The sequence below is a fragment of the Spermophilus citellus genome (genome assembly GCF_964194105.1).
Source record: "Spermophilus citellus genome assembly, chromosome: 15".
Lineage (NCBI taxonomy): Eukaryota > Metazoa > Chordata > Mammalia > Rodentia > Sciuridae > Spermophilus > Spermophilus citellus.
The window spans coordinates 19,684,336-19,711,100 of NC_138195.1; the positions used below are offsets into that span (position 1 = coordinate 19,684,336).

Consider the following 26,765-nt stretch of genomic DNA (forward strand, 5'->3'; position numbering starts at 1 on the left):
CCCAAACCTACCGTGGACTTGGCTGACTAGCAGCCCACGCCCTCCTCTCTCCCCTGCCCCTAGGGGGCAGGCGCTTTCCTCCCCTCCTGCCAGGGTCCGACTCTAGTCCCCAGCCAGGAATCGTCCCTGGATGCGCCGCCGCGTCGGGAGTTACGAGGAGACCCCCTCTCCAAAGTTAGGAGTTCCAGAGAGCCACAGGCACACCTGAGCCCTTAACAATGCTGAGGCAGGTGCGGGCTGCCCAGGAGAAGCAATGGACAAGTCCCCGAAGCGGGCCTGGCAACCCCCAGCGGCTGCTGGAGGGAGCCGGGAGCGGCGCTCCAAGACCCGGCGCACGTGCGCGCTGGTTACCTTTGGGCGATCGCAGGTGTCCCCTCCAGTCCTTGCAGCAGCAAAGTCCCATGGCAGCCTCCTGTGGCCCCACCGCTTGGCTCCGCTTCCAGCCGCTCGCCGGCCCCCCCCAGGGCGGCGCGGCCAAGGTCCCGCCCGCGGCAGTGCCCAGTGGGGCGCCCGGGTGCGCGCGGGGCAGTCGCTCCGTAGCTCCTGGCCCTCACGCTTCGTCGCGGCCCCGCGCCGCGGGCATCTCAGCCTCGGGGCAGACCCTGCTAATCAATAGGAGAACGCGCAGATCGCGCCGCCAGCCCGCTTTTATCTTCGCGCGCCGGGGCGGCCCCGAGCCGGCTCCCTGCCCTCGCGGGCGCCCTCCCCACGGCCCGTTACTCTCCCGGGACGCCGAGCCGCGCGCTCACCCAGTGCCGCCAGGGGCCGCTGCAGGAGACCTGGCTCCCAGCTCCCGGGAGCCGACCGATGGCTGGAGGCCACACTGGCCTGACCTATCTGCATAGACCTGCTGGGGGCCACAGTGGCCTGAACTGCCCTTGCTGTTAAAGGGCAGCGCCTCGCCCTCCTCCAGCATCCTCTGAGCAGTCTGTTCTTGGGTGACTTGGGGACGGTGTTCCAGGGTTACCTGGTTTTCATTTTTCCACATCACCTGAACTGTGTGCAAGTAGCAGGAAGAGTGTTTGCACAGGCTACCTAAGAGGTTTGCTGGGCTACCTCTGGACCTAGTGATTGAGTAAACCAATTCCCTTTTGAGACTTTTTCTCACCTAAAAAGTCACTGAGCACAAATTAAAGGTTTTATGGTGTTGATTAAACTCTCTGGGTTCATTTCCCCCATCTATAAGATGGAGAGCACAGTAGAAATTGTTTTATTTGGGTCATTGTGAGGATTAAAAGTTGGTATATATAAAAGAACTTATAGCACAACTGGCATGTTGCTAAATGCTTTGAAACTATGAACTATAGTCATCATCAAATGACAGTGAGGATTTGGGTAAAGGGTGTTTTTATCACGAGGGTGTGTTTGGTGTAATCACTTTGGATGCTGCTTTTTAAAACTAAAAATGCTGAAACCCTGGGACGCTGCAACTCCATTTCTCAGTATGCATCCCACAGAAATGCTTACCCACATGCCCAGGAAAACCCACATAGGACTATTCATTGCAGCTTCACTTGTAATTGTAAAAAAAAAAAACCAAAAAAAAAACAAAAAACTGGAGCCACCAAAATGTTCATCAGTAAAGGAATGATCAAATACACGGACATTTTCATAAAGTAAAGTGTTATATGAAAGGAATAGGCTAAGACTAAACATTTGAGATTTATGGATTTGTAACATTCATGTAAAATACACACAGAGTATTACTGTAGTGTTCATTCTATACCTGACTCTGTTGTAGGCACTTAGGCCTAAAGAAATATGTGGAGAGAAATCAGGAAACCAGGAGTAGTTCCTTCTGGGGAGAAGGTGGGAGACAAGAATGGAATAAAGTGGGTGCCAAAAGACTTTGGCTTTCTTATAATGGTCTCTTTTCATAAAAGAAAGGCATATCCATGCATTATTGTATAAATGGTCCAAAAAGAGGAATTATATTTCCTCATACCTTTATTCTAAATTTTCCCCCCAGTGCTGGGTATTGAACCCAGGACCTTGTACATACTAGGTGATTACTCTGTCACTGAGTCACATCCCCAGCAACATCTTGCATTCCCTGGCAAGGTCCTTAACGTGAGTTTCTTTCTCACCCCTCCAGTCCCTAAGATCTGTTCCTGACCTGGAAGCAAGACTGAGGTGTTGGGGTTGACTGAGACTTTCTCCACTTCTCCCCACCCCCATCCAGAGAGACCAGTCTGGAAGGCAGAGGCTCCCAGGCTGAGAACAGAAGAGTTAAATGAGAAAGGGGTGGAGGGACTCTAATGACTTTAGAGCCAGGCAGAGGTTTTTCCAAGAGTTAAGTCTTCATTCAAAAAGAGATTAACAACAGTGGGGCAGATTTCTGCCTCTCTCTTCTTTAACTCTCCCAGAAAGACGAGGGTGGGTCTTTGGGGAGAGACAGAGTTGTCCCACAGCAGATCCGGAAAGAAAGATGTTTTCACTTCGTGACATGTAGGCGGTGGTTACAAAGTGAGAGTAACCGAGAAAAAACTGGGAGACCTGACTTCTGGTTGCTGCCAAGTCATTTGAAACAGTTTTAGCACCAGGCAAGATCCTTAGTCACAGCGGGCTTAATGAGGCCCCAGGAATTCCAGGCTGGAGCTCCCTGCATTCAGGGAGCGCATCTGCAGGGAGCGAGCCCCCGGGTGATTGTCCAACGGCCAAGTCCTACATTTGGAAAGCAAGATTTAAAAGAAAACATCACAGCAGCCATTGTGGGCCGCCTGTTTATCTTTCTAAGAGGAAGTAGCAAAGCAGGATTGTTCAAATGAGCCTATTATAGAGGGTCAACGTCCTCATTGAACCGTTCAAATATATTTTGGGATACGCGACTTTTCAAAGTGGCTTTAAATATCAACTCCCAGGGCAATTCAACAGACAAATAGGAAAGCAAGAGTTTCTAGTATTTTTTTGCCTTTGGTTTCACAAACTGTAATTCTTATTACACATTGTCATTTTTAAATATAGTTTCTAGCTATGTCTCTTTCTCAGAGGGAAAGGAAAATAATATTCACTATGTGCTTCCCACCATGTGTCAGACAATTCTCAAATGTTATTATCTCAATTAACCACAGAACAGCCCCATGAGGCAGATGCCATTAGATTCAATTTACAGAGGAAGAACCCAAAGTTCATTGACATGGGAAGTGGAAGAGCCAAGAGAGATAGTCAGACAGATGGTGGATATATGGATGCGTGGATAGGTAGATGGATGAATGGATGAATGGATAGATAGGTAAATAGCTATATGGATGGTAGATGGATGAATAGTTGGATAGATGATTAGAGACATTTCTTAAGTTTGGCCCAAAGTCTTGAGATGTACAGTCTTGAGCTGTGCACATACTGGAAAAGTACATAAACATGGAATTTGCTTGAAAAATCAAATTTCCTGAACATAGCTCCACCTCCCCCCCAAATTGATCATGACCCCAGACTATCTTGAACTGAGTTAAAATATTAGGATAATTCAAGGTTGCAAGGCTCCAACTGAGCCCAAGCTGCCCCACTCCAAAAGGGGAAGTGGGAGCCCCTAGGGTATGCAACCTCTTCCACATCACAGAGCACAGGGCAGCTAAGCTAGAACAGGGGTGGTGGGTACCCAGTGAGCACAGTGGGCTTCGGAAGAAGAGAACTAGATGGCAGTTTTGGAGGACAATGTTCTATGAGGCAAGATCTGCCCCTATCTGCCCAGAGCTCCACCTTCTGCTGCTTTATTCTATTTCTTTGGGAGACCTAAAGATGGACAGTGAGCATGTGGGGCTGTTTCTAGGGAGCTTGCTTCTGCTAGGCCCCTGGAGCCTGTGAATCTTGAACCCCTGGTTCCAGATATGTCCCAGACCCTTCAGGGATTTTCTTGGACTCTCAAGACTTGATGTTAATAGCCCCTCTCCAGGAACCTGGACTGCTTGCTTCTCCCAAGAACACCAGATGCAACTTCATGGGACCATCTAAAGGTGTGAGCTCAGCCCTGGCCATCATGGTGTAAGGGTAGAAACAGGAACCATCTTAACTACAGGTGTAGCTTGTGGGTCGGGGTGGGGGCTCTGGTGATTCTCCCTCCCTCCCTTCCTTCCTTCCTTCCTTCCTTCCTTCCTTCCTTTATCCATGCACAAATAGTGACTTGACACAACTGAACACCTGACAAAAACAACCCAGGGGCTGAGCTCCGGAGTGCTGAGGGTATCCTGGGAGCCATGGGTCGGCAACAGAGACGCAATCTGAAGGGGAGTCCAGCACCTTAGAGGATGGTGTAGGAATGGTCCTCCAATGGGCAGCAGTTATCCCATGAAGGAGCATGGTCTTTATCCAGAGGGTAGGTAGGCCACCACAGGCCACCACAGGTCTCTCAGAATGTTTTGTGTACTTTTACCACAGTGTGCAGAAGCCAAGCGGTTTGCATTGAGCTTTCTGGCTGGATATTTAGTTAAACATGTTAACTAGAACCCTTCTCCCCACATCATCCCTTATCAACAGAAAGCAGTCATTATTCAACTTCACAAACTCATTGTTCTGGTTTCTTTGTCTTTCTCTTTTTAACTAAGTATGATTCTAGGGAAGATAACCCTCTTTTTCTGTTTGAAGTAAGGCCCATAAAGCTTTGTGCTAGAAAAAGTTGTGGATCCCTTAAGAACTAATATGCCCTTTTGTTTCTTTTAATGCTTTTTTTTTAGTTGTAGATAGACACAATACCTTTATTTTATTTATTTATTTGTGGTGCTAAGGATCGAACCCAGGGCCCTACACATACTAGGTGAGTGCTCTACCACTGAGCCACAACCCCAGCCACCCTTTTAATGATTTAATTCTCTTTTATCTTTTTGCTTTGGTTTCCAGGAAGCTCAGGGAAAAGTTAAAGTTTGTCTTTGGTAAGTGTAAAGCTCCTAACAGTCTTCACATTTATGTTTGGGTTCCTGATTTTGCCTTTCAACTTTGATTTGCCTTTTCTTGGATTCTTGATTTTTTTTAACACTTACTATTATATTCTAAGAATTCTTATAAGAAGACATTTCAAATCCTTTGAGGAAAAATAGGGGTAAAAGTATACTGTATTTTTGTCTTTTTTGACTTTTAAAAATTTATTTTTAATTGATACATAAAAATTATACATATTAATGGATGCCATATAATGTCTCAATCCATAATATACATTGTACAATGTTTAAATATATCTTCAAAACTATATCATTTCTTCATGGGAAAAATAAATTTACACTGTACAGTAAATCAGTGTTATCTATAGTCACCCCACTGTGCAATAGCTTCTTTCTTTTTTTATAATGCAAACTCGGGGCCTCCTGCATGCTAGGCAAGTGCTATACCACTTAGCTTCATTCCCAGACCTTTTCTTAGATTTTACTTTGGAGACACCCTAGATTGCCCAAGCTGGACTTGAACTTGCAATCCTCCTGCCTCAGTTTCCCACGTAGCTGGAGTTATAGGTGTGTGCCACCATGCCAGGCTCAGAACATCTTTGGGGATGGAACCAAGGGTCTTGCTCATCCTAGGCAAGTACTCGGACATCAAACCCACACCAGAACTTCTTTGCTCCTTTCAGAAGTTAGTAAATTTCTCTCAAGGGGCATATACTAAACATATGTAAGATTTTCAGGGCATACAGTTTCCGTAGCAACATGAGTCTGCCCACACAGTGTGAAATCAGCCATAGCCAATGCATAAATAAATGGGTGTGGCTGTGTTCCAATAAAACTTTATGTACAAAAAACAGGTGGCCGGCCAGATTTGGTCTCCAAATTATAGTTTACAATCTTGTAAAAGAATTTTAGAGCATTGGGGAAATTGTTTCCTCTTAAGTTAAGACGTGCATGGCTTCAAAAAACAAGTGAGTTCCCAACTCCAAGATGATGGGAATTCTGTCCAAGATGTCTAGTCTCCATTTCTGGGTGACAGATCCGGGAAAAGCAGCTGTGAAAGCTGTCTGGGTGGTTTGGCTTTTGAGAGGGGCAGGCATGCCAGGATGGGGTAGGCCCCTGACAGGGCAGGCTGTGAGGTCTGCCCAGGAGAGTTCATTCCCTCACACCTTTGCAATGCCTACTCCTGGGGAGGAAGCACGGGGCAGGGACCGGAGGTGACAGGCCAGCCAGGTTCTCCAGCTCTGGCCGAAGGGCCTACAGCGGGGCAGTGGATGCTGTTCCAGGAAGGAATGTGTCTGCAGCTCCAAATTCCCACAGAGAAAGACAAGGGGAATAGTTGGAGAGAAATTCCTGGGCTACATTTTTCTTGCTGTTCATGTGGCCTAAAGCCATTGAACTTGGTCAGACTGCCCAGAGAGGGATTTTACAAAGCCCATTGTCCTTTTCTGAAGTCTCACCCCCACCCCCACCCCTGCCCCCACCTGCTCTTGCTGCCTTTCTTTCTTTCCTCCCCCACTCCCAGGAAAAATGCATCTTGGGAAAGAGCCGGAGCATGGCCATGGCAGAGAGGGCTTTTGCTGCCTGCTATGGACAGATTCAGCAGCGGCTCCAGATGCAGGCAGGGCATGCCCTGGTGGCTCCAGCAGCATCAGGCCTTTCCACACACTAGAGGGGTGGTCTTAATGTCTGTGAGGGAGTCACCTACTGGCATGCATGCTTAGTAATAAAAGAACACATATTGAGCACTAACTGTATGCCAAGTACTATTCTGAGCATGACATATACATGAACTCATTAATCCCCACAAGAGCCCTATTATAATCCCCATTTCACAGATTAGGAAACTAAAGCATGAAATGGTTAAGTGGCTTACCCATAATCCTACAGCTAGTAAGTGGAAGAGACAGGATTTAAGATGAAGTGTCTGGCTCCAGGGTGACTGTCATCTCTCGTTTTTAGTACATGTTCAGCATTCTGCTTACACACATCTCTGATAGTGTGTTTCAGCAGTTATGACAAAAATTCTTTCTGCAGAACATTTGCGATAGATAGGGCCTGTGCACCTGACAAGACTCCCAGTAACCCCCCACCACAGGAGATGAGACCCCTTACCATGAACTAGGCCCACCTGGTATCTGGTCCATGTGGCTGGTCCCAGTACTGTTATCTGGGGGATAACTCGTGCTCCTAACTGTTGCTGTAGCATCCAGTGTTGCCACAGGAGGGCCCTCAGTTCCTCAGTAAGTCTCTGCAATGTTCCAGCCCCGAGTTTGGTGTTCTACCTACACTACATGTCATCGACACCATAACTCTAAGACTAGTGTTAATCACCTCACTTCACAGATAAGAAAACTGGCACATTAATGAAGTAATTGATGTGTGCTCCTTTAATAAACAACTCCAAATTTCAGTGATTTAATCCTCTAAAGATTATTTCTTGCTCAGGTCACCATGGCTTACAGGTCAGCATGAAGCCAGGAGGGAGAAGGATGCTCTGTGGGGTTGCTAAGGGACCGGGTTCCTTCTAGGGCTTCCTCCTCTAGATCCTCTGTGTTTGCTGTCAGGTGGGGGAACCTCAAGGGGATTTAGGGACTGGTGCTGATGGTGACCAATGGCAGCCTCTATGGTCACTGGTCACTCCTACCCACACTGCATCAACCTGACACCTTAGTCACAGGAGTCAGTCTTACTGCAGGGGAGTAAGGAAATGGAAGCCACCTGCATAAGGAAAAAGAAAGGGGACTTGTGTGTTCAGAGGGTGGGGTACTAAAAATGGCAGTCAGGCCATTTGGTGCCTAAACGTGTGCTTCGAAGCCGTACTGCCTGAAACTGATGCTAAAACTTTCAGAATTGAATTCCAGCTTTCAACATCTTGAAACATCACTTCTTCACTTGAACAGTGAATGGGGCGGAAGGTACTGAGGGCTGTGAGCATGGCTTGTGACTCTGCGAAAGAGTTTGGCACGTAGGGAGTGCCCAGTGCCCCTTTTTCGGTAGCCAGGCAGGCCTAGTGGGTAGAAGGGAGAGGACTGGGAGACTCAGCTCTGAGGAGAGAGGTGGGGAGCAGCATAGTTTGCCAAAGGGTCAGAGCACTGCGCTCGCTGCTGCCACCTAGCTGTGGAAGAACAGAGGCACAGAACAGCCTTCCCAGGTCTGGTCCCAAGGAGCATGTGTCTAGGCCAATTCCATCTCTGCCTGATGCCCAGCAAGCTGCCGAGCAGAAGCTGTCCTGGACTGTGTGTCCAAAGCACAGAGGGTAAGTAGAGCCCCCTGTTCCCTGGGATTTTGCTGTGGAAGCCCCCGCTCCTCCAGGGTATTTCCTGCCTTTTGAGAACATGGGAGCGTTCTGCTCCGTCTAGAAGGGTCTGTGTTAGATACGGCTGTCCGGATGGCATCAAGCAAGTCCCTCTCAAGCTGGCCTTGGTGCTGGTGAGATGCTAGTGGTATGGAGATGGGCTGTCCTCATGGGGAGGGATGGGGCTGTCGAATCTCTCCAGTCCTGACCTCCATGCTGGGGGAGGGTCTACAAAACCCCTGGTGCTCCCTCCTTTACTATTTCCAGGGGTGAGTTGGCCTCAGATGGTTTGGCACTGGATAGCTCCTGAAGACCACTGACCACTTGGCCCCTGGTACTCAGTACCTGATGGGCTCGCAACTCCCAAGAACTATTTCCGTGGCCTCCGCATCCTTTCCACAGCCTCTGCCCATCCAACATACTTCCTGAACACCAAACCCAAGAAACAGTTTCTAGACTGTGGACTCCAACCTAAGGGGAGTTGTGAAACCAATTCTGTGGTTTTTTGATCAGAATTCTTTAAAATTAGGCAGGGGCTGGTGTATATACTGGGCCTGGAAGGAGAGTAAAGTTTATTTCTTGTCCAAAAAGCATGAAAACACTGTGTTGGTATATGTCGTTCCTTCCAGAAAACTTGGGGGCTCTTTCCACAAATCAATCCAAATCTCTCCTCCTTCCCCCGCTGTCCCAGATGATCACACCTCTTCTTTGGCCTAAAGAAGGGCACAATCCTTGCCAAAGCACTCAAAACTAAAAAAAAATTAAAATTAAACTCACCACCTGTAACCAAAAAAAAAATTCTTGTTATACACTAATCCCAGGACACTGTCTGTTTACCAGTCTTGCATTTGCATATCCAAGAGGGCCACTTAAGTGACCCTTCACAAGACAAAGAAGATCAGCTTCTCTCAGTTAAAAAAAAAAAAAAAAAGAATCCTCTGGTCTCCACATTCCTTCAATGCAAACCCTTGCACAGCAGGCTAATTCTTACAGCACTCTGACACTTCTGCAGGACTGCTCTTTGCCTCTCCAACATTCTTCCTTCCACAGTTTTTTTGTGAAGTACCACTTCACGCCAGACATGGGAAACTAGAGAGCCCTGTCCTGGAGCCCCCCCCTTCTCAGTCTGGGCTGTGTACATGCGATGAAGACCCTGGTTCCCACCTCCCTCTCCAGCCTCACTCCCCCTTACCTCCCCCACCTGCCCTCACCCCACGGTTTCCAGCTCTTCAGCTTGGCCCCAAGCCCATCAGGAAAAGCTGGTTCTTCAGGATGCTGGAATTCTCCATCCTTCCTATAATTGGGTAAAGGGGGCACTATGGTTTGAAAGTCTCCCCTACAAAGTTCAGGAGTTGGAAACTTATTCCACAAATTCATGACAAGGTTTTTTGGAGATGAGGGAGGTAGTTACAATTAGATGGGGTCATGAAGGCAAGGCCCCGGGGATGGCATTAGTGGCTTTATAAGAAGAGAAACAGAAACCTGAGCTAGCATGCTTGCTCTGTTTTACCATGTGATATCCTGTGCTATGTTAAGGTGCCACAGGAAGGTCCCTACCAGAGGCTGAGCAGATGTAGTCCCATGCTTTTGGATTCCCAGCCTCCAGAATTATGTGTTAAATAAACTTCTCTTTATAAATTATCCAGTCCATGGCATTTAGTTATAGCAACAGAAAATAGACTAAGACAGGGAGGTTCTCAAGTTTATTGGGCAGCTGCTATGTGTCAGGCACCACACCAAGGATCCTGCCAAGGACCTTCAAATGTCATTATTGTCATCATCTGAAGAGGCTCAGGGAGGTGAAATGGTGAAATGGCCTTCTGAGGTGGTGCACACAATCAGAAAGCAGCAGGTATTCCTGGGCTTCTTGGACTTCTGCATTTCTGTTCTTTCCAACCTGCCACAGGCCCTTAGGAGCAGCACCAGGAAGTCCCAGGGCTGTGCTTCAGGCTGAGCAAATGACACAGCATAGTAGGAGGTGCTGGGAAGAGGGCAGGTGGAGGAAGATGGAGTACCCACTAGGGCTTCTGGGTTTCAGGCCTTGAAAATGTGGATGGGATTCCCAGGTCTACACCTGTGGGCCCTGCTCCTGGCAGGGTTTTTCCCAGCTCCACAAGGGTACCTGGGACTGCTGTAGCAAATTCCCACAAACTAGGCATCTAAAATCAACAGAAACTTACACTCTCAGAGTTCTAGAGGCCAGAAGCCTGGAATCAAGGTGTCAGCAGAGCCATGCTCCCGTTGAAGGCTCTAGGGAAGAATCCTTCCTTCATTCTTCCTAGCTTCTGGTGTTTTCTGACATTCCCTGGCTTGTACACATGTCTCCAATCTCTGCCTCCACCTTCAAATAGGCTTCTTCCCTCTGTGTGTCTCAGTGGGCCCTTTCCTCCTCTTATGAGGACACCAAGCATTGGATTTAGGACCTGCCCTAATCCAGTGACTTCCCCTTAGCTAACTGTCCTGGCAACTGGCAAACACTCTACTTCCAAATAAGGCCCCATTCTTGGGTTCCAATGGATGTGAATTTGGGGGAAACACCATTTAACCCAGAACAACCACCTCCCTCCATTTCCAGCAGTGGCCCCCCAAACTCTGTTGTCTTGTTCTCGAGTCAACAAGAAAGCATCAAGGAGGGCTGCAGAATATTCTGATCTGGTGTTTTCTGGATTGTAGCCTCAATTTCTGACATTCCAGTATTCCAGGAAAATGTGCTTCTATTTATTTTTATTTATTTATTTTTTGTTTTGTTTCAGTGCTGAGGATTGAACCCAGAGCCTCATGCATGCTAGGCAAACACTCTATACTTACCACTGAGTTACCACTCTTACCCTAGCCCTTTCTAAATTTAATTTTGTGATGGGGTCTTACTAAGCTGCGTTGCCCAGGCTGGCCTGGAACTTGTGATCCTCCTGCCTCATCCTCCCAACAAGCTGGCATTACAGGTGGATGCCACTGTGCCCCATGATAATGTGCTTTGAAAAATGCTGAATTATCAGTATTATTTTTGGAGGGGGGGTACCAGGGACTAAACTCAGGGGGCACTCAATCACTGTGCCACATCCCCAGTCCTATTTTGTATTTTATTTAGAGACAGGGTGTCACTGAGTTGCTTAGTGCCTCGCTTCTGCTGAGGCTGGCTTTGAACTCACAATCCTTCTACCTCAGCCTCCTGAGCCATGAAGATTACAGTTGTGCCCAGTGAATTATTAGTATTTTTTGATAAATTCTTTAAATATCAGAATCATTTATATCCAGGGCTACCCTACAGTGGAAGTTTGGATCTAGTAAAGGAAAGCTTATTTAGAAAGTGTTTTTCTGTCCTCCGCAGTCTTGAAGGAGAGTGCTATGGTTTTGAGGTGGTTTGAACAGGTCCACCAAGGGTTCATGTGCTGGAAGGTTGGTCCTCAGTGTGCCAACATTGAAAAGTGGTAGGACCTTTAAGGGGTGGGGCTTAGTACTAGGTCACGGGTCATGGGTCTCAGAAGGAATCAATGTAGTTCTCTTGGGACTCAACTCGTGGAAGTTGTTATAAAAGAGTAAGCCTGGGAGCCCGTTGTGGTGGTGAATGCCCATGATCCCTGTGGGAGGCTGAAGTGAGAGGATCACAAGTTACGGGCCAGCCTCAACAACTTTGTGACATCCTGTCTCAAAATAAAAAATAAACAGGACTAGAAATGTGGCTCAGTGGTAAGCTGAATTACTAGTATTATTTGGGGTCAATCCCCAGTACTAATAAGTGAATAAATAAATGAAAGGACAAATGGTAAGCTTGGACCCTGAATCTCTTTGGTGTCTTGTCTTACCATGTAATTTCTCCCTCTCACATGTTCCTACAATGACATCATCCACTCTGTCATGTGATGCAGCCAAGGGGGCCCTCACCAGAATCCAAGCAGATAGGGCCATCCAATCTTGGACTTAAACCCCCCCCAAACTATGAGCTAAATAAAGCTCTTTTCTTCATGAAGGATCTACCTTTCAGGTATTTTGTTATAGTAACAGAAAATAGACAATGCGCAAGGAAGAGAACAAAGGGGCTTCTCTCATAACATAAATCCTTATTCTGGTTCAAAGATTCTTCAGAGCTGTGACATTTGAACAACAGCTCAGAAATTGCTTGGGCAATTCTTTGGGTTCTCCACTTCTCTATAAAAACACTGGAAATGATTAATACAAATCAAAGCACTTTGAAATGAAATAAGTAAGAAATTGTAGCTCAGGATCAATAAAAATTGGAGAGAACAAAGGGGCTTCTCTCATAACATAAATCCTTATTCTGGTTCAAAGATTCTTCAGAGCTGTGACATTTGAACAACAGCTCAGAAATTGCTTGGGCAATTCTTTGGGTTCTCCACTTCTCTATAAAAACACTGGAAATGATTAATACAAATCAAAACACTTTGAAATGAAATAAGTAAGAAATTGTAGCTCACGATCAATAAAAATTGGAGACCCTGTCAACAACAAGAAAATAGTTTAAAAAATAGTTTCCACAGTAGCAAAAAAGAAATGGGATTATTTGATTATTTCATTTCATCTGCTATTATTTTTTATTGGGAGAGTAATATTTTTAATGTTTTTATTTCATGGGTCTATGTTTCAACTTCCCTGAATTTAAAAATTTTATGTATTCAGAATGGTTTTTAATGGAAAATATTGATATCTCACATTGATATTTTGGAAGTGTATGGAAATAAATACTGGCTTTCTTACATGTTATCTTGCTCTGACACTGCAATATTAATGCCTAACCAATTAACTATCTACAAGTGACTATAAAGTAGTAATTAGTAATTTATAAATATTTAGCAATAATTAATGATGTGCCAGGTACTCTGCTTATTGCTCTATGCAGAGCTACTTTTGTTGCAGTCAATTTACAGATGAGGAGTCTAAAGTTCAGGAGTTATGTGACTTACTCTGGATCCCAGACCTGGGCAGAGGCGGATTGACTGAGCATCTTGCCCTAACCATGACCTTACACGATAAATAATTGGAGATGTCAAATGATTCAGCCAGTATTCAACAACCATCACTTTCTAGCTATTTTTTTTAATTTATTTTCCCACATTTTTATTGGTGCATTATAGTTGTGCATACATGGGGATTGTTGTTACATATTCACACATGTACACAATATAATTTGGCCAATATTACCCCCCAGCACTTCCCCAACTCTCTCCCCTACTCCCAGACCTTTGGTCCCTTTCCTCTACTGATCTCCCTTTGACTTTCATGAAATCTACACCCACCTTTATTTTCCTTTTTTCCTTTCTAGCTTCTGCATATGAGAGAACACATATGCCCCTTGACCTTCTGAGTTTGACTTATTTTGCTTAACACGATGATCTCCAGATTTATCCATTTCCCTGCAAATGACAAATTTCATTTTTTTGTGGCTGAATTAAATTTCATTGTGTATATAAACCACATTTTCTTTATCCATTCAACCATTGATGGACACGTAGGCTGATTAAACAACTTGGCTTTTGTGAAATGTGCCACAATAAACATGAGTATGTATATATCTCTACAGTGTGATGACTTAAATTCTTCAGGATAAATATGCAGGAGCGTTATAGCTGGGTCATATGGTGGTTCCATGTCTAACCTTCATACTGTGTAAAATACAGTGTAAAAGTGTTTTACACTTTTACATACAATGTAAAAGTGTTCTTTTTCTGCCACATCCTTTCTAGCTTTTATTATTATCTGTATTCTTGATGACTGCCATTCTAACTATTGTAAAATAAAAACTCAATGTAGTTTTGATTTGCATATCCCTAATGGCTAATGGCGTCGAACATCTTTTCTTTTGTTTTAATTTTTTTATTAGTTGCTCAAAACATTACAATGATCTTGACATATCATACATTTGATTCAAATGGGGTACGTAAACTTAATCTTATTTTTCCATGTGTACAGATTGCAGGATCCCATTGGTTATATAGCCACGTTTATACATAGGGCCATACTAGTGTCTATTGTATTGTGCTGCCCTTCCTATCCACCCCCTCCTTCCCTCTTTCTACCCAATCTACTGTGACACGTTTTTCTCTTTTTTCTTCCCCCTCACACCATCTCATATGTAATTTTGCATAACAATGCAAAAACAACATGGCATTTGCAGGGAAATGGATGGCATTAGATGGCATTAGAGCAGATTATGCTAAGTGATGCTAGCCAATCCCTAAAAAACAAATGCAGAATGTCTTCTTTGATATAAGGGGGGCAACTCAAAACAGAGTAGGGAGGAAGAGCATGAGAAGAAGATTACCACTAAATAGGGTCGAGAGGTACGTGGGAATGGGAGAGAGAAGGGGAATTGCACGGAAGATGGTAGGAGACCCTCTAGCTATATTTACTTCTGAGTTTTTAACTGATCATACTGGGGTGCACAGATTCAAACCCCCACAGAGATCAGACAGGCAAAAGGAACTGTCAAAGCATGTTGGCAGGGAGAAGGCAATAGGGAACAGTGGGGATTCTGGCCAATTGGAGAATTCTCTTATTCTATCTAAAGGGGGCAGCTGTTAATTAACTCTTTTTTAAAATTTACTTTGTAATTGTAGTTAGACACATTATCTTTATTTTATTTATTTTTATGTGGTGCTGAGGATCGAACCCAGGGCCTCACACGTGCTAGGTGAGTGCTCTACTGCTGAGCCACAACACTAGCTCCTTAATTAACTATTGATAGTTGTTTATATGGAGAAAATAGATCCAAGCTTACCCTACAGAAATTTTTATTTTTATGAGTAAAATCCTTTGTTTTTAAAAATATTTCATGAGCCAAACAAAATATGTCTGTAGGCCAAAATCAGCCCTTAGACAATGAGTCCTGGTTTGCAGCTCAGTTTGCAGCCTGAGAACTAGACTCAGTTTCTTGTCATTGTTTACCTTTCTCTACTATTACCCGTGGCACTCTTCAGGCTTTTGAATTATTTCTTCTTCATTGGTCTCATTTATCAGGCACCTTTTAAAAGTCAGGCAGTAGGTTCCAAGTGTACTAATGCAATTCCCTCCTTCCGGAGCCCACAGACCAGGATCATTTTGCTGCAAACACTGCTTTTCCATCTTTTATATGCACACAAATCACCTGGGACATACTGCCATACAGATTCTGTTTCCGCTGGTCCTACAGTCTTTCTGACCAGCCCTCAGGTGGGGCTGCTGCAGTTCACTCATGGACTAGATTTAAGTAGGAAGAACCTGGACTGAAAAATGTCCTTGTGTCTCAGAATTCCTGAGCTGAAGATTCCTGGTTGGGGACTTCTGTATTTGAGCTTGGTTCCCCAAGGTGGCCTGGGTCACTCAACCCCCACCTGCTAATCCCCTGCCACATTCCTCCCCACATCCTAATTTATCCAGGGATTTAGTCTAGCTGGAATCACTCGTAAAGAATTTTATCTATATCTTTGTTCTGTGTTGGCATCAAACATTCCTCCTCCTGCACATCACCCCTTCCTGTCCAGCACACTACCACTATCTGGGGAGAGACTTTCCTGCACTTCTCTGTGCCTCAGTGTCCACACTACAGAGCACAAGTGTAATGTCTACGCATTACAGTGTCGGGAAATTATTGTAGGCACACTAGCACAGGGTAGGCACTCCCTTCCTTTTCCCTTTCTAAAGAAAAACCCAACCAATCATTCAAAGAATCTCATGTCCTGCAGAAAATATGCCTTTAGGGAACTCATCTTCATTACTGCCCCGATAACATGACCAACGGCACCTGAAGGAATTCACAGGTGGCCTCTCATTCACTTAGTCAACAGACATGTACCCAGACCTGGTGTGTGTCTGGTTGTGCAGGGCCAGCCACATAGAAGGTAGGTAAACTTGTCAACAGCCACCATTGGCTGGTGAGGGACTCACTCAGGTGTTTGCAAAGTCAAGATATTTAGGTAAATTGTCACATAGCATGTTTGCAGATTTTCAAATAATGGGTCAATGTGTTTTCAGGTAAGTCCCTCTAAGAAACAATGGACCCAGCTATCAATTAACAGAATGTACCAAAATGTCCAAAATGTCACAAGATTCAGAAGTATATCTATTATACTTTTAAAGAGATAAGCAACTGGATCCATTGCTTTAAATTTAGAGGCATTTTATCTGAAAAGGCATCTGGAGATTGAAGAAAAGCACATTGAGCATATTAGGTGCAATGGTTTACTAACCTACTCTGCAAAATAAAGTTTATCTTTTCTCAATTTTGCAGATATTCTGCTGTAATAATTGCTAAACTTTATCGACTTCTTCATACAGGCTGGATATTATCCTAAAATATGGGGGCATAGTGTTACAAAAGCACTAGAGAATAAGTACTTAAAACATTAATTTTGAAATAGTTGTAATTTCACGAGAAATTGCAAAGAAATTTACAGTGAGGTTCTGTGTACCATTTAGTTGAACTCCCAGAAGGGTAACATGTTTGGTGACTAAAGCACAATATTGAAGCCAGGACTCTGATCTTGATTCCATCTTCAGAGTCAATGCAATGTCACCAATTCTATATGGATTTGTGCATACGTGTAGCTGCACACAACTTTAGCACATGTGCAGCCTCATGCAACCATCACGCTGTCAAGATACTTAAACCCCTGCAAGGCTCCCTTGCAGGCCCAACCTCTTCATACCCATTCTAACCTAAAATTTAGACACTGTCATTATTCTCATTGTGCATGTGAGAAAATGGGCACAGAGAAATTAGCAACGAACTCAAGGCCTCAGAGCTAGTAACTCCTGGGTCTGGCTTTCAAACCCTTTTATCAGTGATGGATTTATTGGAGACTTACTAGAGGAAGTGGGGATGGAATCTGGAAAGGCTTCCTTGAGCCACCAATCATTAAACTTGGCCTTGAAGGGAAAAACAGAACACTTAGTGGGGAGGGCTGACTATAGAACCCACTGGAGAAGAGCAGAGGGCTGGGAAAGCTGTGCTCCTGCAGGACCAAATCCAGGGGACCACAGCTGCTAGCCTGGGTTTCAGGGAACTCACAGCAATCTTGCCATCTTCTCTCCTTGAGCTTCTCTCCTGGAGGTCCCCGTACATTGCCCAGCAACCTGGCAGTCATCCTGGATTCCACCTCTAACCTCAGGTCCCCCATGGCATCTGGCAAATGATCACTCTGTGCCTCAGTTTCCACACACAGAATCCAGGTGTAATGGGTACTCATTACAGCGTCAGGAAATTATTGTAGACACAATACGGAGTCCTGTCAATATTCAGCATCTGCTGCTCATTAGAGAAGTCCCCTCCAAATGGCTCCCTGCCCCCATTGCCCTACACCCAATCTGGCCTTCTTATTGTCAAGAAGTGTAATCACACAGACATTTCTCTGAAGAAGAAATAGGAATGGCCAACAAATACATGAACAAATGTTTAACATCTCTAAGCAATCAGGGAAACGCAAATCAAAACTACCCTGAGAGTTTAGCTCCAGTTAGAAGGGCAATCATTGAGAATACAATAATGATAAATGCTAGTGAGGATGTGAGGAAAAAGGTACACGTACACATTGTTGGTGGGATTGCAAATTAGTGCACCCACTCTGGAAAGCAGGATGGAGATTCCTTAAAAGATTAGGAATGGAACCGCCACATAATCCAGCTATTCTACTCCTTGGTATTTATCCAAAAGAACTAAAACCAGCATATCATAGTGATACACACACATCAATGGTTACAGCAGCATAAATCACAATAACCAAGGTATGGAACCAGTCCAGGTGCCTGTCAACAGGCGAATGTGTAAAGAAAATGTGGTATCTATACACAATGGACTTTCACTCAGTCATGAAGAAGAATGAAAGCATGTCATTTGCTGGAACATCATGCTAAGTGAAATAAGCCAGACTCAGAAAATCAAGGGTTGAATGTTTCTCTCATCTGTGGAAGCTAGAGCAAAATAAAGAATAAAAGCAGTGTGGGAGACCATGAAAAGAGAAAGGAGATCAGTAAAGTAGAGGCAGGAGATTGAGAGGGAGGGAGGAAGGATGGGAAAAGGAAGGAACTTGGGAATGAAATTCACTAAATTTTTCTATGTACATATATAAATACATCACAGTGAATTTCACTTTTTTGTACGTTTACAAAGCATATTTTTAAAGTATTTATTTAGTTGTAGATGAACACACAGTATCTTTATTTATTTTTAGGTGGTACTGAGGATTGAACCCAGTGCCTTGCGTAAAATGAGGCAAGCACTTTACCACTGAGCTACAGTCTGAGCCCATAAAGCATAAATTTTATAAACAATGAATAAATAGAAGAAAGAACAGTAGATTAGAGGAAGGGGAACTTTGGGGCAGAGGGGAAGAGAAAGTACTGGGGATTGAAGTGGAGCAAATTATATTCCATGATGATGTCAAAGTGAACCCTGCTGTTATGCATAACTCTAATGCACTAATAAAAAAAATTAAAAAAAGAAGTGTGATTACACCTTTCTCTCATTTAGAAAGGTGGCTCCTCATTGCCTAAGCCTGACAACCATGCCCTTGGTGATCTGAGCCCTGCTGACCCTTCCCCCTAATCCTGCCATTCCTCTCTGATGCTTCATGTACAGACCCCTCCCTAGGGCTCAGGGTTAGCCAGGGTAGCTCTTCAGAGCTCTTTTTCAGGCCGGGCAAAAGGCTGAAGTTGCAGGTATGCAAGCCTGGAGTCCAGATCCACGTACCTATCCCACTGCAGGGGAAGACATGTCCTAGAGTTCCCAAATACCATGGCAGTGCCCACCACCTCCAGCAGACCAGGCTGTGAGGTTAGGAATAAGGCAGACGGTCACACAGTGTTGTACTTTCAGGAAGCCAGGTTGGCTCAGGCAGTAGCCTTTGGTGGAAATTAAAAGTGTTTTCTTTCTTCTTTTATTTTTCCAATGATTTAATCTTATTTTTAAAGTAATAATAATAATATTAATTATTATTATTATTATTATTTGAGACAGGGTTTCACTAAGTTGCTTAGGGCCTCACTAAGTTACTGAGGCTGGCCTCAAATTTGCAATCCTCCTGCATCAGCCTCCTGAGTTACTGGAATTATAAGTGTGCACTAGCATGCTTGGCTAAAATTATTATTTTAAGCTATGTTTTTAATAGGCCCAGTAATTGTACATACTTATGGGATGCAGAGTGACCTTTTAATTCTTGTATGTAATGTAAAATGGCTAGATCCAAGTAATTGACATGCCCATCCCTTTGAACATATATTACTTCTTCATGTTGGGAATATTCAAAACCTCTCCTAGTTATTTTGAAATACACAATTAATTGTTGTCAACCATGGTTACCCTACTGTACTAAAGAATGTCAGAAGTTACTCCTCTTATCCAATTTCGCCCTTGTGGCCATTCTCTCTCCACCCGTACCCTACACCCCTCCAAGCCTCTGGCAAACAATATTCCATTCTCTACTTCTTGGAGATCAACTTTTGAGCTTCCACATGTAAGTGAGAACATGCAATACTCGTCTTACTGTGCCTGGCTATTTCACTTAACATCCTGCTCTCTTGTTCCATCCATGTTGTCACAAATGACCAGATTCCATTCTTTCCCTGATTGGCCTTGGTCAGGAGAAATAGCTACAGTTGAATCACCTGGTAGGGACCATGACCTTGACACTTGCAAATATGAGATTCATGTTTCTTTTCCATCAGAGTTAAACCTGTAATGCAACACAGGCATGTTTACTGTAGCTAAGTTTCACGTGTATAATGAAACCATCTTAATTTAGGAGACCAGGTACTCAGAATAGAGCCACTTTAAAAAATTCCCTAACAGATATCCAGGTACAACTACAGCTCTTTTCCATGCCCTCCCAATTTTAAATTAGCTAATTGTGTAGATTGTATCCCTGAACTCTTCCTTAATAGGGCGAGGAACAATGCTTCTTTAGGGTTAAATGTTGGCAGACTGCCTGCCCAGGTGTGCTTGCTGCTGGATTCCTTTGGGGGCACACCCTTCTGTGCCGCAGTCTGGCTGGGCACAAATCATGAGCCACTCAAGCAGGAACAGACTTTATTTCCGAACTCTCCCGAACGCCACCCACGCGGCCCTTCCAGGCACACCACACACCAACCGGAACTCCCTCTACCGGACCTTCACCAACCAATGCTAACTCCCCAGGAATCCCTGGGAGAAATCCAAAGTAGCCGGCAGCTGAGGCAGCAAGAGCCGCCCTATTGCCAGACAGCAAAGGTCTATATACAACTGAATACACAGCTTAACTTCACCATCATCATCTCAATGGCTCGCTGGTGTCACCTCTCAACCACTCCCTTCTGGCAAAATGCCATGCGTCAACCCGACTGGGCTGTGGCCCTCAACGCTTCAGCAGAAGTACAATTTTGCCTTGCTGATCCACTTCCAAGCCCAGGACTCTGGGGAGCCATCTCTGCAGCACATGCTGGAGCTTTGCTCTCAGTAGGAAATACAGAGAATTGAAAGTCACTGGTCCAGATCCTCTCAATTAGTGAATGACAAGGCTTTAATGTGAATCTAGGTCTGTCTGACTCCAAAACCTAGGCTGATTCCTGGAGCTGTTTCTTCTTCCCCCCGTTCCCACCTCTCATTCTGAGGGCTCTGATTGAGTACCACCTGGTCTATGCCAGGGAGCATCCTGTTTGCGTTCCTCCCAGTTGGCCCTGAGCTACTCCATATGGCATCACTAGACACACAGGGCTGCTAAGCACCTGAATGTGGCTAGAAGCGTTATTTCAATTTAACTTCATTTATATTTATATTCAAAAACTGACTTCAATTCAGTTATTGAAAGAGCTTTAAGTATATGCAGAGTAACTTGGAAGTGAGCCTACTTTTTCAACCTCATATGAAATCTCAACACAGAGCAGATGCTTCCAATGAAAATTTGGTGCCTGAATTGAAAAATGCTCTAAGTGCAAAATACTCTTTGGATTTAGAATAAAAACACAAAAAAGTAAAATATTTCATTGGGGTCTGGGGGTGGAACTCAGTGATAGAGCACATGTTAAGCAGGCATGAGTCCCTGGGTTTAATATTTAATTACACATTCACATGATAATATTTGGGATCTAGTGCATTAAATAAATATGTTGTTGAAATTAACACCACTTGTTTTCTTTTATTTTCTTTCTGTTAGGGTGGCTATTTACTAGAAAATCTAGTATGACAAGTGTGGCTTGTATTCTATTTCTATTGATATATATATGATTGCATAACCAAGGTGATTCTGCAACCTGTACACTCAGAAAAATGAAAAAGTATACCCCATCTTATTCAAATATATGATATGTCAAGATTCTTGTACTGTCATGTGTAACTAATTAAAACAAATTAAAAAAATAAAATAAAATAGATAATAAAAAAAAGAACACCTGCACATGAACGTGATTGGGTCCAAGGAATCAGGCTTAGGTTCCTCCTGGAGGGCACCTCTTTCCAGGGACACCAGTGGGAGTTTTTCACATCGGGTCTTGTGTTTAGCTGGGAGAAGTGAGCTTAAGACAAGAGGAGTCCAGATTGCAAGGCTGGGAAGTTAAGCAGACACTCTTGAATCTGCTGATTCTCCTATTCTCAGTGGTGGGAGTCGCTAGAGAACTTCTCAGCTAATTTCATTTCTGGTCATTACCCATGGTCTGGCAGGCCAGCTCAGCAAGGGGCAGCCTAGGGTAAGGCTGAGACGCAGGCTGACTGGTACCAGGTGCTGAGATAGGCCCATATCAACATCCCTCCCATTCAGGCAGCAGCTAATGCAATCAGAGATGCTCTGGACACGTCAGGCGCATGTTATCAGTCTGCTTCTATAAAGTAATCTGTGCATGCTGACTCCCTTTCAAGGTCAGGCTTTAGTGATAGCAGGCAGCAGCCTTCTTATCTGTTTTAATACAGGTTGGATAAGGACAGGCAGCTGCAAGCTCAATGCTGGATGCCAGAGGGTGAGACTGAGAACTCGGCGGGCGGGATTCAACCTTCCAGCACAGAACACTGACCCCAATGTCACTTCTGGATCCTGGACCCCTGAGCAGTCCTGCTGCCTGGCCTTTCCACACGCAGCTCTCCAGTTTCCTGTAATTTCCCTTGTGGCCCTCTAGCCTTCTGGCCAATTTCCCCTTGTCTGGAATTAGTCATAGTTGGCTTCTGCTTCCTGCCCTTGGGGACCCTTAGGAGATATGTCCAGTGATGGAAAAGATGTGACAGCGTAGTCAATTGCTTTTGAGAAAGACTTAGGGCTTCCATCCGAATCCTGCAGTCAACCCATCTGCCTCCCTTTGGCAGCACTGTACTAATTACAGAAGAGGATATTTAGAAATAAGTTGAGATGCTTTATTGATTACTTAATCCAGATTACTTAATCCATGATCATCTCATGGGGACTGTCCTGTCCCAAGGTCTTAGCAACTCTTTTCATCCAGAGTACTAATAGCAGGCCTCTCCACCTCTTGGCCCCCCCTTCCCCTTGCAGGTTTAGAGGAAGGCCTAAACTTGGCCCTGGGCCAGATGCCAGTATTGCCAAGAAACCCAAGAGCCTGGGAGGCCCACAGGATCAAGTCTGCAAACCTCAGACAGCTTTTGAAGGACAGGGAGGGGCAGGGTTTGCCAGGCAACTGCCCTAGTAGAGAAGAATCCCAGGGGGGCAGAACATGCAGAGCCCTTGAGCCCCAGCCCCTTTGTGGGGCCTGGCTCCTTCAAGCGTGACCTGGGAGCCAGCACTGAAGAGGGGCAGGGCTCCAGGATTAGAGCTGTTCAAGTTACAGCTCCGCCATCAACTGGCTGTGGGATCCTAGAAAGTTAGTTGGTCTGTCAGAGTCACAGGAGCCTCACCTGGTAAAAGGGTTAGTAAAGGTTCGTCCTAGAAGTACAGTAAGTATCAATGTGGTGGTGCTCAGTCTTCATCTTTAGAAAGAACTCGATAAGTTCTGTGGCACCTCTGCATATCTTGATCTACAACCTCAGGAACTCAGCAACTATCACATTTATTATGAAATCGTGTGAATTCCACCCCTGAGCCCCACTCTCCCAGGTCCCTATTGGGAAAGTGTGAGGGCTCCCTTTTATTGTGACCAGGCTTAGGTGAGTCCTATAAAAGGATTAGGGGCCATTCTTAGTCCTGGTAGTCATCTGGTACCTTTGTTTGCAGGCACTTGAGACTCTCATTTCTCTGCCTTGTTTGGGTATCTGCCTGGGTCAGGACTTTGGTGCTTGGGGCCAGCTTCCTGGTATTTGTCACCTTCCCAAGTCATTGCCAGAGGCAGGGGTGACTGCTGGGGGGGGGGATGCCTCTCTCCCTTTCCTCTGCACATCATAATTATCTGGGAGAAGGGGAGAGGGAGGCAAATGGATCTGGCTGGAATGAAGGAGAAAGGTGGAGAGATCAAAGCACAAAGCAACATCTCCACACTTTATCCTGCTCTCTTCCACCCCCATGTTAATAATTATGTTCTTAAAATACTGGTTATAGCTTTCTCTGGTCCCCCCTACAGACCTCCTCTCACTCACTCCCTCTCTGAGTTTCTCCTCATTTCCCGTCTGAAGATTTTAAGTTCCCTGGTTTCTATGCCAGGGCCACCTCTCTACCTCTGCCCCACCTCCAGCTCAGCAACCAGTATTTCAAAAACCCTCTGGGTGATTCTGAGGCTTGTGAAGATTTGGGAACTGTAGCCCTATTTCAGTGTCCCCCCCATAGAAGATCACTTTCCATTCTGGCAATGAGTTTAGCCCCCCTCTTGCTTCCAAAACTTACTTTAAATTCAATTAACCATTTACTGAGCTCCTTGGATGCATGCAGTGCCTGTCTTCACCACACTCACACACTGGTGCTTCTGCCTAACTTGCTCATTGAGCACTATGGCGGGACTACTGACTGCTCATTAAACCAAACTTGTTGGCCTCCTGGGCACAGCTGTACTACATTTCCCAGCATCCCTTGGGCTTAAGTAAGGCCAGGTGACTTAGTTCTGTACAGTGGGCTTGAAGGAGATGATTAGCAAGCTTTGGATGTCTGGACCAGTATACCTCCCTGGCATGCTGGCTGCTTAGCTTGGAGATAACCAAGATGCTCTTGTAAGCCACAGTTTTCAAAAGGCAAAGACACAAGATAGGAAGATGCTTGGAGACCAGCTGCCTGCCAAACAGGAACATTCATTATGACTATATGTAAAAGACAAATACATATACTGGTCAAGATCCTGTGATTTGAGGGCTGTCAAGAGAAGTTACCCTACCTAATATGAAGAAGCTAAACTCATTGGAGAATACATATGAAACGATTTTCTTTTTCCAATATTCTCCCTGACATTTTTCCACCTTTGAGTAGCAGCTCACTTGGAACTTTTACCCAAAGTCCAGAGTGTGTCTGTCACTCTTAGTTTATTCAAACAGTTTCATTCAGATTTTTGACACTTGATTCTGTTCACTCAGGTCCATTCAAATCTTTCAGGAATATGAGTGGTGGTGGAGGGTGAGAGGGATTGCTTCTCCAGTCTTTCCCTGGACTAGGAAGGAGGCAGATGGGAAAGACAAACACCTCTTTGCTGACCTGGGCAAGGGTGCAGCCTCTTCCCTGGTTGATGACGTGGGGAGAGGGGTGGGTGGACTAGGCGGCCTACCTGCACGAGGTTCCCACCCAAAGCACTTCTCTAGGCACTGATAGTCTTCACTGTGTTCCAGCCCAAATCCCAACTGACTCCCTGGTGGTATCATCGTCCTCTTTACCCCACACCTGGAGAATTCTTGCAAGTTTGTAGCTCCATCTTATCCTCTCTTCTCCAGGCCAATGGTTCCACTCAGGAACCAAATGCTGAGGGACACCCATGTGCCTGGCCTCCCCTCTGCTTGGGCAATCTGCCAATTTGCTATCGTAGTCCAACTTGATTTTCACAAATCCTGTGCATAACTAACTATATAGGCAAGACACAAAAAGCCAGTCATCCCTTATGTCAGGCTCCTTTAAACTTTATAAGTGATACCCCTGAATGTTCTCATGGTTTCAGGGAGTGGACCCTTACCTCTGCCCAAAGCAATTGTTTCCATCTTTCTGCACTCTTTGTGTATTGACAAAGTGGAGGGTAGAGCCGTGGACCACAGCCATCCGGACAAGAGAGGCAGCCTCACTGGAACTAAAGCCATTTGTAACACTGTTCTTCAGTGCCTTGCTCCATGATTTGAAATCAGGCGCAGACAGGCTGAAAAGTTGGAGATGGGAAGGAGGGCCTGCACTGTGCTGGTAGTGGAATTGGCAGATCCCTCCACTAGATGGCACTAACAGTATAATTTTTCCTTTGTCTCTTTAAAAACCTATTTAAGGGCTGGGGTTGTAGGTCAGTGGTAGAGTTCTTTCCTAGCATGCATGAAGCACTGGGTTCAATCCTCAGCACCGTATAAAAATCAAGATATTGTATCCACCTAAAACTAAAAACTAAATATTAAAAAAAACCTATTTAAAATTTTTTTTAAGAGAGAGAATTTTTTAATATTTATTTTTTAGTTCTCGGTGGACACAACATCTTTGTTTGTATGTGGTGCAGAGGATCGAACCCGGGCCACACGCATGCCAGGCGAGCTCGCTACCGATTAAGCCACATCCCCAGCCTAAATTATTATTATACATATTAATGGGGTTTGTTGGTACATAGTCATACACACACACACACACACACACACACAACATAATTTGGTCAATTTCATTCCAAAATATTGCCTCATGTTTTAAATGATATCTTGGAAAACCATCACTTTATACAGTTGAAAAGTGCAAACAGAACTATGACTTGAAATGTATGTAGTTGGTTTGATGCATATACTTGGAGTTCTTCCATGTTTCCAAGAATTATCAAGATCTTTCTTCTCTTAAAGGGATGGGGCATGCTTGGTGAGGAGTGAGGGACTTTCATGTGCCCCTGCCTGGCCTCTAGTTTCCAGTCTGCCACTGATCCCCCAGCCCTGGACCTGGGCCTGGACTCTGAGCTTTGGCTCTCAGGTTTCTTTCTGTTCCTTTTAGTTCTCCATGCCCAGTGCCCACCACTCAGTCACCTTCAGAATTATCAGAGAGTCCCATGGGTCCCCTAGCTACACGGACTACCCCTTGCCCACGCATCCCATGGTTAATCTCTGTGCACATTTCCTGTACTCAATGCAGGGAGACCCAGGGACAGGACCCCCTCAGCAACACTTCCTGCCCCTACGCCAAAGTAATTCTCTTAGCAACTAAGCTGTTTATCTCGCTGTGAGCTGAGAAGAAAATGTCTCCTGATTTCTTCAGGGCAGAGACTGCCCTGTCCACCTCAGGCCCCCTCCAGGTTGTCGGGGACACTCTCAGTCAGGGATAACTGAGTTGGATCAGTGAGTGGGCTTCTTGAGATTCTTGAGATTGTGGTTGAAGATGGGGTTACTCCATCATCATCATCATCATCATCATCATCAATTTTCAGTACCAACAGAGCCTACAGCTGGAGCCACTGCGACTGTGGCAAAAGAAAGCTCACCATCCTAAGGTCAGGTTGACCAGGGAAGGTCCAGTCCCCCTTATCTGCAAGCTAGCTGTTTGATTTTAGGAGGTTCACTTAACATCCCTGGGTTGCCATACCCTCATCACCATGAAGGGAGGGGAGCTTCCCCAGCTGCAGTC

At 45.0% G+C, this 26,765-nt stretch overlaps 1 protein-coding gene across 11 annotated transcripts in view; it reads right to left on the minus strand.

The window, feature by feature from the left end:
- ARHGAP22 (Rho GTPase activating protein 22) overlaps positions 1-26,765 on the minus strand; it is a 203,639-nt gene that overhangs the window by 77,071 nt on the left and 99,803 nt on the right. The window contains exon 1 of one of the 11 annotated variants that reach the window (XM_081267678.1): positions 352-731. The exons of 9 other annotated variants lie outside the window; for them this stretch is intronic. In XM_081267678.1, coding sequence (XP_081123804.1) covers positions 352-403 — 52 coding nt within the window. In that variant the 5' untranslated portion in view covers positions 404-731. Of the gene's footprint in view, positions 1-351; positions 732-13,416; positions 13,536-26,765 lie in introns of those variants that run through there. One more of the 11 variants, XM_081267671.1, reaches the window with a different exon arrangement.